This window comes from Phyllobates terribilis, unplaced genomic scaffold (assembly GCF_046119375.1).
Source record: "Phyllobates terribilis strain yellow unplaced genomic scaffold, ASM4611937v1 Scaffold_3__8_contigs__length_932513732, whole genome shotgun sequence".
In the NCBI taxonomy this organism is placed as follows: Eukaryota; Metazoa; Chordata; class Amphibia; order Anura; family Dendrobatidae; genus Phyllobates; species Phyllobates terribilis.
The window spans coordinates 784,166,046-784,181,379 of NW_027362763.1; the positions used below are offsets into that span (position 1 = coordinate 784,166,046).

The following is a 15,334-nucleotide window of genomic DNA, read 5'->3' on the forward strand; positions in this document are numbered from 1 at the left end:
ATTCCAGAAGTTTTCAATGGGGTTCAGGTCTGGAGATTGGGCTCGCCATGACAGGGTCTTGATATGGTGCTCCTTCATCCACACATTGATTGACCTGGATGTGTGGCATGGGACATTGTCCTGCTGGAAAAAACAGTCCTCAGAGTTGGGGAACATTGCCTGAGCAGAAGGAAGCAAGTGTTTTTCAAGGATAACCTTGTATGCGGCTTGATTTATACGTCCTTCACAAAGATTAACCTGCCCAATTCCAGCCTTGCTGAAGCATCGCCAGATCACCGATCCTCCACCAAATTTCACAGTGGGTGCAAGACACTGTGGCTTGTATGCCTCTCCAGGTCTCCGGCTTGCCCAACACGACCAGGTGTTGGGCAAGGCTGAAAATTTGACTCCTCAGAGACGATTACCTTACTCCAATCCTCTATGGTCCAATCCTTATGGTCTTTGGCAAACTTCAGCCTGGCTCTCCTTTGCTTCTCATTGATGAAAGGCTTTTTTTCTAGCTTTACATGACTTGAGGCCTGCCTCTAGGAGCCTGTTACCAACTGTTCTTGCCGTGCACTTCACCCCAGCCGCCATTTGCCATTCCTTTTGTAGGTCACTTCATGTCATCCTGCGGTTGCTGAGTGACATTCGAATAAGATGATGGTCATCCCGGTCAGTGGAGAGTCGCTTTGGCCCTCTGCCGGTCTGTAGCTTTGTTGTCCCCAATGTCTGCTGCTTGAACTTGTTGTAATGGACTGCCGTCTTCGAAATTTTAAGGATGGAGGCGACATGACGCTCACTGTATCCCTCTGCAAGTAAAGCCAGAATTGACCCCTTTTCCTCACTCAAGACTTTTCTTTTCAACTCCTTTTATTGGGCTATTCCTAGCACTTGTTTTGCCATCCAGCTTGTCCTATTGCAAGAGGATTGTGAAGACCACAGCAGTGTTTTTTATACTTTCCCTCGTTACATAAGATTTGGTTCAGGTGATCACCTAATCAGAAGCACATTAAGTAGAATGAGGTGGACTGTGGTTGGAATTCAACAGACACTGGAATGGAAGTCAGACATGTACAGATGGGGATTTTTAGAAAACTGTGCAGTGGTCTCTTAATTTTAGATTGCTATATACAGCTCTGGCAAAAATTAAGCCATTTGAGTATTTGATGCATTATACTATACTACACTACACTTTGTACAACTAAAGCCCAGTGATCACATTTGCTGGTGGAGAAGGCTAAAAAGGAATTGCTCAGAGAAGCTTTCAAAAACTATTTTATCACCCACATCTTTAACCCTATTAATCTTTGCAGGTCCCTTGAACAAGGTCTTCAATAAGAATAAATGTGCATTCAAACCTTTTCAGTATCCTTTATTCTCTTCGGAGAGGTCTCCTGGCTTGGAGGATGAGTCCGCTTAGCTGCAGCACTTTTGGGGCTTATATTTACCGATTCATCATGATGAAGACTTTGGGGATGGTTGGGTGGAGACGTAGAGGGTGGGACAACATTAAGTCCTATTACAGTTGGGATGGTGCAGCCAGCGTGGCTCGGTGTCTTCAGTGCTATGGCATGATCAGATTCTGGGAGGGGAAAAAAAGTCACAAAAGCATCTAATGAAGGCACAGGTCGGGACAACGGAATGAAAACCAAAATAAGCTTTTTTTCGCTATTCACTGACAACATAATTAAGAAACTCTAATCAGGTCAGAAAGGCTGCTGCATTTTCAGACCTTGTTCCAAGGTAAGGGACTTTGAGCAGAATGGTAAATGGTTCCCCCACCTTTCGTTTTTGGACCAGGAGCTACAGATATTTGCATGCATCGTGCAAGTTAGTCCATTAAAAGTCCAGATGTGAAACCCTTTTCAGCAACCAATCTGTAAGTCTGCTCATATGCAAACAAAAAAAAAAAAAAAAAAAAAAAAAACCCCACACCCAAAAACCAAAACATACAAAGGGCTTCTGAGAGAGCGTATAGTTAGCGGTGCAGTTTTTGATAGCAATGCCACTGTGGAAATGCAATACTATTGTGTGAAGCAGTTAGAATATAGGTACATGCAAGACCTTCTGAAAAGGTCACCACAAGCTGAGGAGGAAAAAGATCCACAGCATAAAATGCCCAGCGCTGCGGATTTGAAGTCTGCAACATGTTAACCCTGCTGTACTGTTCAAGTCTATTTGACCCGGAAAAATAGTTCATAACACTGCAGAGTATTTATTATGAGGATCTGCAAATCAGGGTTAGGTGAATTTGTTTATAGGTAGGTGTTATTAGGAGTGTTTTTTTTGTATGAAATTATGATTGATTGTTACATATGTACTGTTCGGGTCAATATGACCCGATAGTGTTTTATAGAGATCTCCTGCCATATTTTCAGTCACTAATGATTTATAACATTGTGGATTATTTAATGCGTCTACTATTGTTTATGAATTTCTCCAGTCCGTGCGCTTGGTACATTTGCAAGTTACTGCAGATGGATGGGCTTTGAGTACAGGTCTGTTTCACTGTAGTATACAAGCTCTTATTTTGCTAAACTTGTTAGTGTTTGCTGTGACTTATTATTGTTGTTGATTAATGTAGTGCCATTATTTTCCACAACGCTGATTTTACCCCGTGAAAGTCGTGAGTGTTCATTAATTCGAAAGTTGGATAAAAATGTGGCGAAGACGTTCACTGAGTGAAGCTTGCCAACGCCTCAGAATCAGAAGATGTCCAACTGGAGAAAGTGTCAGAAGAGGAGGACCACATAAGTGGCGGGGAAAGGGATTACGAGGATTCTGAAGATGAATCGGATGAGGCACGATACCCAGACAACTAGTCTGATGCAAGCAATTCAGTCTAAAAAATGTAATTTAGAACTTCCAGCCTTCTGATCACGCAGGAAAATTGTCCTCTGACATCAGATAATTCTCGAATAACTAGCTGCTATTAGAGAAGTTTGGGATAAATGGATAGAGATTCTTCCAAATTATACAATACTGGTGAAAATGTCAATGTGGGAGAACAACTTGTGGCATTACGAGGTAGGTGCCTGTTCAAACAACATATCAAGATATGGACACTTTGACAACAGCAGTTCATATGCTCTAAAATGCTCAGGTATAGACACATAGGAAGCCTGGAGAAACACCTGAAAAGAATCAGTCTGCGAGTAGTCTCAGATTTGACGTATGGACTAAGGACAAAATGTGACAAGTGACAACTTTTTTACATCACACCAACTGGGGCAGCAGTTGCTAAAACAAAAACTTACAATGATGGGCACCGTAAGAAAAAGCAAGCCTGAAAACCAAAGTATCCTTGGTAAAAGATGTTCATAGTTCAACGTCTTTACTGGAGATAAGACAGTGGTTTCTTACCTTCCCAAAAAAACACACAGGTTATACTGATGAATACAATGCACCATGACAATGTGGTAAGCAGTCGAGATGACAAAAAGCCACAGATATTAAATTATAATTCCACCAAAGGGGCAGTTCATACAGTAGATCAACTAATAGCTATGTACATGAGTAAACGCAAAAGCAAATTGGTGGCCAATGGTTTTATTTTAGAACACTCTTGATGTATCTGCCTACAATGCAGTTGTTTTATGGCGCGAAATAACCCCGATTGAAACGCCAATAAACTGCATAAACAAAGACTTTCTGGAAGAAGTAGGAAAGTCACTTGTAATGGCATCTATTTTAGGAAGAAAAGTAAAACCCCGAAGTGAAGGAACAGAAGCCATAGTACACCGTATCCACCAGCACTGGAAAAACACTAAAACGGAAAAGATGCAGCATTTGTCCATCGTCATGTGATAAAATAATTACAAGTTCTAGTTGTAGTAAATATCTACGTAAAGCACATATGAGTTATTTCTGTGCAGAATGTCTGAATATAAGTGAACATGTACAACTTTTTTCTAAAGAAAATAAATGAAAATCAAAACTTCAGTTTGCTTTGTTTTTGATCAACCATGTTCACATACAGTTAAATAATGCAACTGTTATTCAAATAATACGGTTAGAGTAGCTAAATGTCAAAATTAACAGACTAATAGGTCGGGTCATATTGACTCGAATAATACAAGTGCATAGTCAATGCGGCTTTCCTGCGCCATTTTTAGAATGAGATCCATAGCGGCATATTAGCGCTGCTGGAGGTTGACAGAAGAAATCCAACATGTGAATGTACCCATAAAGGGACAGCATGCAGGTATACATGCAAGTGATAGTATAGTTTTCAATTTAAAGTAAAAAAGTTAAACTCCTAAAAATTAAAACACACACACACACACACACACACACACAAAAGGTCTGGTCAAAAAATAAATAAATGGCCAGTCCTTACTTGAGCCGATAACAGGAATGGCCTGTCCCCATGCCGTATGTAAAGGCACAACTGTGGTCACTTGTTTCTGGATGGAAGTGAACAGATTTGCTGGAATGTTCTCGAATACAGGCTTCCTAAAATACATAATGTTTCACATTAATATAACAATGTGAAGCCAAAAAAACTCCAAAAAACACAAACAAAAAATCAAGAACGTAATGGACATAAGGACACGAAAACCATAGAAATAAATGATTTATGTAAATGTGCTGAATAATGAGATAAGCCTTGTAAGAAAGCAGCAAATAATGTCCTGGATGGCAGACGTGCCACAGAGATGGTTGGCCTCAGTAATGTAAAGTCTGTATCAGTAACACTATGTTACTGAGAGTTTTAATTTGACTGGATTTTGGGTCTGGCATTTAGGAGAAACCAGAAGAGTCTGGGTGGGAAATGTCATACCCATAAACCAGCCCGGGCCTTACAGGCCTAATAACAGCAGCTGAGTTAGCTCAACAGTGTGGAGTTTGGGCTGGAGCTGATGAGAGGTGTTTGGTGAACACGTTTAAACTGCTTGAACTGAATCTGCCTGGAATACAGAGACTGGCGAGGCTGCTACATTTACTTTATTCCATTGCACCTGAGGAAATGAGTGTGTGTTCATTTGTACTGGTGAAAAGCAGTTTATGTTTTGGAGCTGTAAAGTTTATGATAGACAAACTTTATGCTGTTTTGATATAAACCCCCTGTGCTGGTGTGTATCCAAGCGGCTACCAGAGAGCTGAAACCCTACAGCCTGAAGTAAGTGCAACACCTTCATAAAGTCATTGACAAAAGTGTATTTAAGGTTCTAAAAATGGTCCAATATTGACGTAATGTGACGATGCAGTATGTTATATATGGTGTGGATGCGGGGCTCATCTCACCTGTGAACCTCTGGCAGAGTCGGACTGTTCGATCGAGACATTTTGTGGCAAGATGTTGGAGACTCACATGGTGTTCCCGTGTCTGTATCTCTAGAGCTGTCCAGACAGTTACTATCCAAGGACGATCTCTTGGATAAAATACCTGAAGACGTCTTGCCAATTTCTGGAACACTCTGCTGCGAAGGTTATTAAAATGATTAAACAAAACAAATGGGTACTAAGAAGTAGGTCATGGTAGAAATCTTCATTACCTTCTTCCTCTTCTGTAAGGCTTCTGGAGGAAGATATTGATGGAGCTGTTTCCTCCTCACGTGAGTAGCTTCAATCCTCATTCCTTTTTTCAGCATGTTAATATTATTAGCCTGTCTGTAGACTGGAAAGAGGGAAAAAAAAAAAAGCATAAGGTTTCACGATATAAAGAGAAATATTATAAAACTCAGTACGGTGTAAAGGTTTTAGACGGGCGTAAAAAAAAAAAAAAAAAAAAAATGCTGGAAAGCAAGAATGTTTCAAAAATAGAAGTGTTAAATGGGTTGTTCACTACTCTGACAAACCCTTCTTAAGCCTCACGTGTCCCCCTTGTAATATAATATTTATACTTTGGTCTCAGCACTGGCTCGCCCAGGGATCGCGTAACATTGTTATGTCACGGGATCCTTGCGGACAATCAGCGATGGCTTCACTTTCCCCTCCTTCGAACAAATGGTCTTGCGCAAAGAAGGATTTGCACTAGACTACATCCACAGAAGATCCGTGGTTAGAGAACAACCCCCTTGCCAAAATAATTCAAAAACTTTTGTGCAAGTGTACCTATAAGAACGGATTCTGTTCTGAAGGCAAATGGTGGCCACACCAAAGAGGGATTTTGCTTTTTCATTCGTTTTGCATTTGTTAAATAAAAATAAACATGACGCTTCCATTTTTGAAAGTTTAACTTTGTAGCATTTTTCTCCCCCAAACCTGCCTAAAACTGTTGTACAGTACTGTGTAGTTCAACTTTCTTGGAACAACAGAATAGGAAACTTAAACCCCCTCCCCCTACAAACAATGCAAAATGTGTTACTTCACAGCATATAGAAGAGCACTCCTTCCATCAAAGTTTTTACCCTCTTAATATATTGCAGTCATCATATTATATTATATAGCACTGTACTTACAATTGCTCATTTTGCCTTCCTACCCAGTAAATTCTTTTCTCTGCTCTATGTAGTGGAGGGGCCGCGGCAGAGTCGAAAACCCTGCCCACAGTCCCATCCCCATGCACGAAGAGGATATTGCACCAAAACGTCTAATGTGAATTAAACAAGAACCAGGATGCATAGACACATACTAAATAAATCCGTTCTCATACCTTGCACTGACGAGGGCCAACAGCCAGAAACACCGTGTCTTATTAGCTGTGCAATGCTACCCAGAAACACAGTGTCTGCAAATTGAGATTCTGATTTTGGCTATTATCCCAAGTCATATTGAACGACTCATTAAAGGGTCGTTGGGGACTTGCAGTATTGCTGCTTCCAATAGGTGGCGCTATAGAGTTCAAGTCCTCTCTCTCTGAAGAGGCAATTTGCAACATACTAAAAATAGTGATAACAGGTTCACTTTAATAATTCCTCTATTATCCCTAAACGTTAAACATGTTTAATCCCCCTTGCCCTCCCTGCGATCTGTCAGCAGATGAGTTCAGGACAGTTGTTATTCAATTCTACAGCGTGGGTGGTGAAGAAAAAGTCATCCCTCTTCTCCTCCACCCTGTTCTTTCCGGGATGCCAGGCACACTGCTGTGGGCATGCTCCCACAGGGCAAGAGCATTGATTGACAGCAGGCTCAGACAAGTCGTCCCTGCTCTCCCTGCCTGTGGTGGGGATTAACATAGCTTTTACACGAATGTATCATTTGGGGATATTAGAGGCATTATTAAAGAGGGTATTAAGGGGTCGTTAATAACTTCAAGGGGTAGAAACGTTATGTGAGGTTCTCTTTGAATGTAACATTTTGAACGCCAAAGCCCTGCAAACATGGAGTGGTCTGCAATACCCCAACCTCTTTGAATCTTTACCTACTCCTTGTATAGAGCGTAGAATGAAGAATACCTCACCTGTGTCTGTGAAAGACTGGATATCATGTGTTAAGTCAATGTTAACACTTTCAGCATTCTCCACCTTCTTAAAAATGATTCCAAGAAACCACATCGACATGTACTCATTACTGAAAGAGAAAAGGTAAAAGTATAAGTGACACATACAGCATTGGACTCCCAGACCATCAAAAGAGAATACAGAACCTTAGGTTAGTGATAAAACTACTACATAGATATACTCACTCTTTACAGTGGTCTGGACCTCCAGGAAAAGACTGAGGATTTACATGTGCAAGGGTAATGAACTCATTCCTCTCCAAGTTTCCAACCAAAACACGGATTTTTGATTCAACTAAACCGACCCTACAATATAAAATGGTATATGGAGGCGCTGTGTGCTCGTCTTAAAACATTCAGACTTGTAGGAAACGGCTACAAATGCAGATATACTAGGAGGAGGATGCATATCCATCAGTAAATCAGTACAGGGAGTATCCAAACAGAGGATTAGAAAGCGGAGATTGCCACAAGTACCTAAATCCTAATGAAAAGGTGATTGTGGCATTAAAGGAGTATTCGCATCTCCAAGATCCTATCCCAATATGTAGTAGGTGTAATAATAATAATAACAAATACTTCCAATTAGAAATGTAGTATAGTTCTTCTGATTCGCTATGTCACTTACACCATGTGCAGTACACTGCAGTATCTTAGGTATCCATGGTTACAACCACTAACTAATCACTACATTTCTAATTGGACGCATTTGTAATGTCATACTATTGCTATACAAGTGGACAACTTATGGGAGGATTTTATGACCGTGCAGCTAAAATCCTTTCCTATCCTAGAAAATACAAGTCATAATGCAGATTCTGCATCTAGTTAACAAAGCGTGTGCATTTACCATTCCAGATGATGTTCCTCTGTGAATGCACTGGCAGTCAACACAATGTAGTGCCTAAAATTAAGAATGTAAGAACAATTAAAAAAAAAATGCCTCTAGAAAAAAATAGAGGAGTTGTTGCTATAAGTTACAGAGGCACTCCCAACTTATTCCCATCATGTGATGGCATATCGCTACAATTCATGATTGAAAGGGGTCTGATCATTCTAAAAATGAAGGGACAGCAGCTCTGCCACCTCTTCAGCCACCCACTGTATAGGGATCGGCAGTCGGCCCATTCAGTAATGCCAGGACACAGCAAGACAGGAGGGGCTGCCTTGCCTCTTGCTTAATCAGGTTATTTTAAGGCTCTGTAGGAGTCCCAAAAGTACAACATCCTCTGATCATAGAGTGACGGCATATCCTAGCTAAATGCCATTACTTTAGGATATGGGAGTAACCATTTAAATATTCACATAAGCACAAAGACCTAAAGGCTTATTTTATTTTTAATGAGATATTGCTTTTTTCAGTTTTACCAGATAAAAATGATGCTCAGCCTATGTTATAAACTTTTTTGGGAAGCTGAAAAACAGCAATAATCAGTTCTTTACTTAAGGAGCTTTGGGACAAACTTACTTGTACTTCTGAAAAAAGTTTGGTGGTTCAAACAATTTGGACCAGTCCACTTTGCCAAGGAGGATTTCGTCTGTGATAGCAAGACCTTGAGGAGGGGGTGAACAACAAAAAAGTTCATAACTATACAAAATCAATTTTAATACATTACATATATTTCTTACAGTAAATTAGACACTTCGTATTTGCAGTATTTTTTGGACTAGAGGACACTTTTTAGTGAGATTTGCTAAAAGTGTGTCTTATAGTCCAGAGGCAGCTTCCTGTGATGGAGGAGAACGCAGACACCGCGTCCTTCCTGATCAGGGAACTGCTGTCTCTCCTCCTGCCCCACACGGATCTGTGCAGGGTAGAAGAGGAAGCCACCGGGATCAGAATGGAGGCTGCACGAGCTGAGCAGATAAAGGAACTTCCGGCCGACTAGAAGAAATTACAAGATGTGGTTATATAGTGTGTGAGTGAATGTGTAGCAGAGGTGTGTGTGTGCGTGAGCGAATGCGTAGCAGAGGTGTGTGTGTGCGTGAGCGAATGCGTAGCAGAGGTGTGCGTGAGCGGTGAGCGAATGCGTAGCAGAGGTGTGGTGAGCGTGAGCGAATGCGTAGCAGAGGTGTGCGTGAGCGTGAGCGAATGCGTAGCAGAGGTGTGTGTGAGCGTGAGCGAATGCGTAGCAGAGGTGTGCGTGAGCGTGAGGCGAATGCGTAGCAGAGGTGTGCGTGAGCGAATGCGTAGCAGAGGTGTGCGTAGCGTGAGGCGAATGCGTAGCAGAGGTGTGCGTGAGCGAATGCGTAGCAGAGGTGTGCGTGAGCGAATGCGTAGCAGAGGTGTGCGTGAGCGAATGCGTAGCAGAGGGGTGCGTGAGCGAATGCGTAGCAGAGGTGTGCGTGAGCGAATGCGTAGCAGAGGTGTGCGTGTGCGAATGCGTAGCAGAGGTGTGCGTGTGCGAATGCGTAGCAGAGGTGTGCGTGTGCGAATGCGTAGCAGAGGTGTGCGTGTGCGAATGCGTAGCAGAGGTGTGCGTGTGCGAATGCGTAGCAGAGGTGTGCGTGTGCGAATGCGTAGCAGAGGTGTGCGTGTGCGAATGCGTAGCAGAGGTGTGCGTGTGCGAATGCGTAGCAGAGGTGTGCGTGTGCGAATGCGTAGCAGAGGTGTGCGTGTGCGAATGCGTAGCAGAGGTGTGCGTGTGCGAATGCGTAGCAGAGGTGTGCGTGTGCGAATGCGTAGCAGAGGTGTGCGTGTGCGAATGCGTAGCAGAGGTGTGCGTGTGCGAATGCGTAGCAGAGGTGTGCGTGTGCGAATGCGTAGCAGAGGTGTGCGTGTGCGAATGCGTAGCAGAGGTGTGCGTGTGCGAATGCGTAGCAGAGGTGTGCGTGTGCGAATGCGTAGCAGAGGTGTGCGTGTGCGAATGCGTAGCAGAGGTGTGCGTGTGCGAATGCGTAGCAGAGGTGTGCGTGTGCGAATGCGTAGCAGAGGTGTGCGTGTGCGAATGCGTAGCAGAGGTGTGCGTGTGCGAATGCGTAGCAGAGGTGTGCGTGTGCGAATGCGTAGCAGAGGTGTGCGTGTGCGAATGCGTAGCAGAGGTGTGCGTGTGCGAATGCGTACAGAGGTGTGCGTGTGCGAATGCGTAGCAGAGGTGTGCGTGTGCGAATGCGTAGCAGAGGTGTGCGTGTGCGAATGCGTAGCAGAGGTGTGCGTGTGCGAATGCGTAGCAGAGGTGTGCGTGTGCGAATGCGTAGCAGAGGTGTGCGTGTGCGAATGCGTAGCAGAGGTGTGCGTGTGCGAATGCGTAGCAGAGGTGTGCGTGTGCGAATGCGTAGCAGAGGTGTGCGTGTGCGAATGCGTAGCAGAGGTGTGCGTGTGCGAATGCGTAGCAGAGGTGTGCGTGTGCGAATGCGTAGCAGAGGTGTGCGTGTGCGAATGCGTAGCAGAGGTGTGCGTGTGCGAATGCGTAGCAGAGGTGTGCGTGTGCGAATGCGTAGCAGAGGTGTGCGTGTGCGAATGCGTAGCAGAGGTGTGCGTGTGCGAATGCGTAGCAGAGGTGTGCGAATGCGTAGCAGAGGTGTGCGAATGCGTAGCAGAGGTGTGCGAATGCGTAGCAGAGGTGTGCGAATGCGTAGCAGAGGTGTGCGAATGCGTAGCAGAGGTGTGCGAATGCGTAGCAGAGGTGTGCGAATGCGTAGCAGAGGTGTGCGAATGCGTAGCAGAGGTGTGCGAATGCGTAGCAGAGGTGTGCGAATGCGTAGCAGAGGTGTGCGTGTGCGAATGCGCAGCAGAGGTGTGCGTGTGCGAATGCGCAGCAGAGGTGTGCGTGTGCGAATGCGTAGCAGAGGTGTGCGTGTGCGAATGCGTAGCAGAGGTGTGCGTGTGCGAATGCGCAGCAGAGGTGTGCGTGTGCGAATGCGCAGCAGAGGTGTGCGTGTGCGAATGCGCAGCAGAGGTGTGCGTGTGCGAATGCGCAGCAGAGGTGTGCGTGTGCGAATGCGCAGCAGAGGTGTGCGTGTGCGAATGCGCAGCAGAGGTGTGCGTGTGCGAATGCGCAGCAGAGGTGTGCGTGTGCGAATGCGCAGCAGAGGTGTGCGTGTGCGAATGCGCAGCAGAGGTGTGCGTGTGTGAATGCGCAGCAGAGGTGTGCGTGTGTGAATGCGCAGCAGAGGTGTGCGTGTGTGAATGTGCAGCAGAGGTGTGCGTGTGTGAATGTGCAGCAGAGGTGTGCGTGTGTGAATGTGCAGCAGAGGTGTGCGTGTGTGAATGTGCAGCAGAGGTGTGCGTGTGTGAATGTGCAGCAGAGGTGTGTGTGTGTGAATGTGTAGCAGAGGTGTGTGTGTGTGTGTGTGTGAATGTGTAGCAGAGGTGTGTGAGTGTGAATGTGTAGCAGAGGTGTGTGTGTGTGAATGTGTAGCAGAGGTGTGTGTGTGTGAATGTGTAGCAGAGGTGTGTGTGTGTGAATGTGTAGCAGAGGTGTGTGTGTGTGAATGTGTAGCAGAGGTGTGTGTGTGTGTGTGTGTGAATGTGTAGCAGAGGTGTGTGTGTGTGTGTGTGAGTGAATGTGTAGCAGAGGTGTGTGTGTGTGTGTGAATGTGTAGCAGAGGTGTGTGTGTGTGTGTGTGTGTGAATGTGTAGCAGAGGTGTGTGTGTGTGAATGTGTAGCAGAGGGGTGTGTGTGTGTGTGTGTGAATGTGTAGCAGAGGTGTGTGTGTGTGTGTGTGTGAATGTGTAGCAGAGGTGTGTGTGTGAATGTGTAGCAGAGGTGTGTGTGTGTGTGTGTGTGTGAATGTGTAGCAGAGGTGTGTGTGTGTGTGTGAATGTGTAGCAGAGGTGTGTGTGTGAGTGAATGTGTAGCAGAGGTGTGTGTGTGAATGTGTAGCAGAGGTGTGTGTGTGTGTGAATGTGTAGCAGAGGTGTGTGTGTGAATGTGTAGCAGAGGTGTGTGTGTGTGTGAATGTGTAGCAGAGGTGTGTGTGTGTGTGAATGTGTAGCAGAGGTGTGTGTGTGTGAATGTGTAGCAGAGGTGTGTGTTTGTGTGTGAATGTGTAGCAGAGGTGTGTGTGTGTGTGTGTGACAATGTGTAGCAGAGGTGTGTGTGTGTGTGTGAGAATGTGTAGCAGAGGTGTAGGTGTGTGTGTGTGTGTATATATATATCTATATCTAAATGTGCATGTAGCAGAGGGTTATGGGGGTGTATAATATAAAATATAATACACACTGCAGAGAAAGACTAACAATAGATTTTTTCGTTTTATTTACTACGTTCACTATATGGTACAACTGACCTGACAATATGATTCTCCTGGTCAGTATGACTACAGAGATAAATTTAAAAAAAAACTAAGTGAGAAAAAAGTTTTTGCTTTTGTTGCCATTTTCTGAGACCAGTAACGTTTTAATTTTTCGGGATATGGGGTTGGGTGAAGGCTCATTTTTTTGCGCCTTGAGCTGATCAGAAAAGGGGGGAGATTTGAACATTTTTTTTTTTTTTTTTTTTTTTAAATGGTTCCCTTAGGAGACTTCAAGCTGCTATAGTTAGATTGCCTGTGCTATACATAGCACACTGCTATGTATAACAGAAATCACGATCTCCTATGGAGATCTCCCACACAAGTATCATAATGACAAGCACAGGGAGGTCATCAGCAGACCCCCAGCTGTCATGACATCGGCACCCCGCAATCACATGACAGGGAAGCTGATGAGCAGGATGAATGAGACCCTTCTGGCTGGACTGTGTTAAATCCTTCTGTCTTGACAGTGGGGTTTAAATGGTTAACAGTCGTGGGCGATACACCGCTCCACCCGTGGCTGATAAGGCACATGATGATTGACTAAATCAGTCACGAATTGCGAGCTCAGTATATTAGCCCACATCAAAGTCAGGGTAAATATATGTTATATGTTGTGAAGGAGCTAAAATATTAGTGATAAAAGGACCCGCCTCGACTTTACACTGGCTGGGAAGCTTTAATTAATAGGAAAAAAGGTTTGTGCCATTTTCTGCTGTCTAAACCTGGGGTGCATCTTATGGTCTGAAAATATAGTAACCCGTTTGTGGATATAATAGTTATTACCAATTCAGCCTCCCATATACGGAGCATACTAAGGAGCGGACCCCGTTCCATACTGGGTAGATGACGGCTGTGCTTGTGTAACAGCAATGACCAGTCCTAGCTCTGATGGCAGCTTTTTAACCATTTCAAATGCCGCTGTCCATCACAGATGGCAGCATTTTAATGCCACAGAAGTCAGCAACACGCACTGATTTCCATTGGCCACCATGCGACAATTGAAGGCGACTGGTGGGTTGTCAGTGCAGCCAGGTGGTGGTGAAGACTGAAAGGAAACTATTATTTTCTCTATGTACTGTAATACTAAAATATTGCAGCATACAAAAAGCACAGGTTCCAATACACATCCGTAAAAAAGTCAGAAAAGGGTGTCTGGGTGTCCATCACTACTATACATACAGTGACGTCAGCGACAGACTTTCCACTACAACACAAGGCCCATACCTTGTCGAAACTCTTCCACCATAATGGTGCGGGTTGAGGTTGATGCGTTGTAGGTAGAGTTCTGCTGAGGATATGCAGGAGTGATTATAGGCATGAGGTGATATCTGTCGGCTGGGTTTACCTGAAAAAGCGCAGAGAGGAATTAAAGAAATTTAACATTTTTTATACTTTGCAATATAGAATTTATAATTCAAAGAAAAGTAGCTATGTCTCAGTACTAAGGTGAAACACACAAACCAACACTTTTCATACACTGCCATTTAAATGACCCAATTAATGACGTCGCCCCAAGATGGAATATTGACTCCATTAGACCCCATGAAAAAAAAAAAAAAAAAAAAAAAAAAGGTTCCTGTCTGTAGATATTACATTCTTGTCATTGCGCCCCCTAGTGCCCTTTTAACTGTCGCAGTTGAACACGCTCAGTCAGTAAAAAGGGGCTGTCCGAGAATGTTGTATCACAGGCGCCAGTTTATAAATCAAAAGGACATCCCGTCCTAATCACGTGTCAGACGGTCGGCAGACTGAAAACATACAACACCTACGGTAATGAAGAGCCGGATCACACATACCTCAGTTGGTCAGGCGCAGGAGTGCGATATGTGAATATAATTAACAAAAGCAAAAAAAAAAACAGCTTTTTTTTATTTTTCAGCAAAGTGGCGCTTCTAATCTAAATTTCCTGCCCCTAGTCTCATACTTACCAATGCCGCTCCAGTTGGTCTACAGCAGTTTGTGACCTGCCAGATCTCTTCACTGTTTGCTGGGTGATCCGGAAGTCACTTCTCAATGCAAGTCTATGAGAGCCAGAACAAGGGCAAAACTAGGCCTCTCAGACTTCTATTGAGAGCTTGTGACAGTGATCTCTGACTTCTGGTCAGACAGAGGTTGTGATCACAAGACGGCAGAGCAGAACCGGAGCAGAGCCAGGAAGAGCTAAAGAGGGCAGGTGTTGAGTATAATACTACGCTCAGGGATCTTGCGTTAGTTGCACCACTCCAGCGCCGAAATAAAAAAAAACCCTGAAGTGGTGCTGTAACCCTGATTGTGTAAAGCGAGAAGATATATTCACATATCCTGGCCGGCAGCTGTGTGTGATCTGGCTCTTCTGTCAGTTGAGACAAGTCTCGGAAGCTGTACGTCTTCAGTCTGCAGCCCATCCTGACATGACTAGGACGTGCTGCCTTCTGAATTCCATGAAGGGCGTCATTTTATGTAGCATTCTCGGAGAACTCCTTTAAGAATCAGTGTGCTGGTAACGGCATCTACTCACCAGCACTGGACACATTTTTACAGTAATGTACAGACTAAGAAAAATTTTATGACCACATCAAAGTTGAACTCAACTGAGAGGAGCTCAGAAAGAGACAGATAAGTTACAGAATGAGCTCACTGATGGATTCTCAAATAACTCATTCTGTAGCCAGCAGTAATGAAATCTACTGCATAAATGATTTTTAACACAAAATACATGCAGTCTTTTTCCTTTTAAATGAAAAACAC

The 15,334-nt window shown here is 44.1% G+C and overlaps 1 protein-coding gene across 3 annotated transcripts in view; it reads right to left on the minus strand.

Moving 5' to 3' along the window:
• Positions 1-15,334, minus strand: part of PAPOLG (poly(A) polymerase gamma) — a 41,343-nt gene that overhangs the window by 10,112 nt on the left and 15,897 nt on the right. For 2 of the 3 annotated variants that reach the window (XM_073672388.1, XM_073672386.1), the window contains 9 exons: positions 13,832-13,952; positions 8,835-8,919; positions 8,217-8,270; positions 7,553-7,672; positions 7,328-7,437; positions 5,481-5,602; positions 5,230-5,405; positions 4,322-4,437; positions 1,341-1,564 (listed from right to left, as the gene is read on the minus strand). In XM_073672388.1, the coding sequence (XP_073528489.1) occupies positions 1,341-1,564; positions 4,322-4,437; positions 5,230-5,405; positions 5,481-5,602; positions 7,328-7,437; positions 7,553-7,672; positions 8,217-8,270; positions 8,835-8,919; positions 13,832-13,952 (1,128 nt within the window). The remainder of the gene's footprint in view (positions 1-1,340; positions 1,565-4,321; positions 4,438-5,229; positions 5,406-5,480; positions 5,603-7,327; positions 7,438-7,552; positions 7,673-8,216; positions 8,271-8,834; positions 8,920-13,831; positions 13,953-15,334) is intronic. The other variant, XM_073672387.1, reaches the window with a different exon arrangement.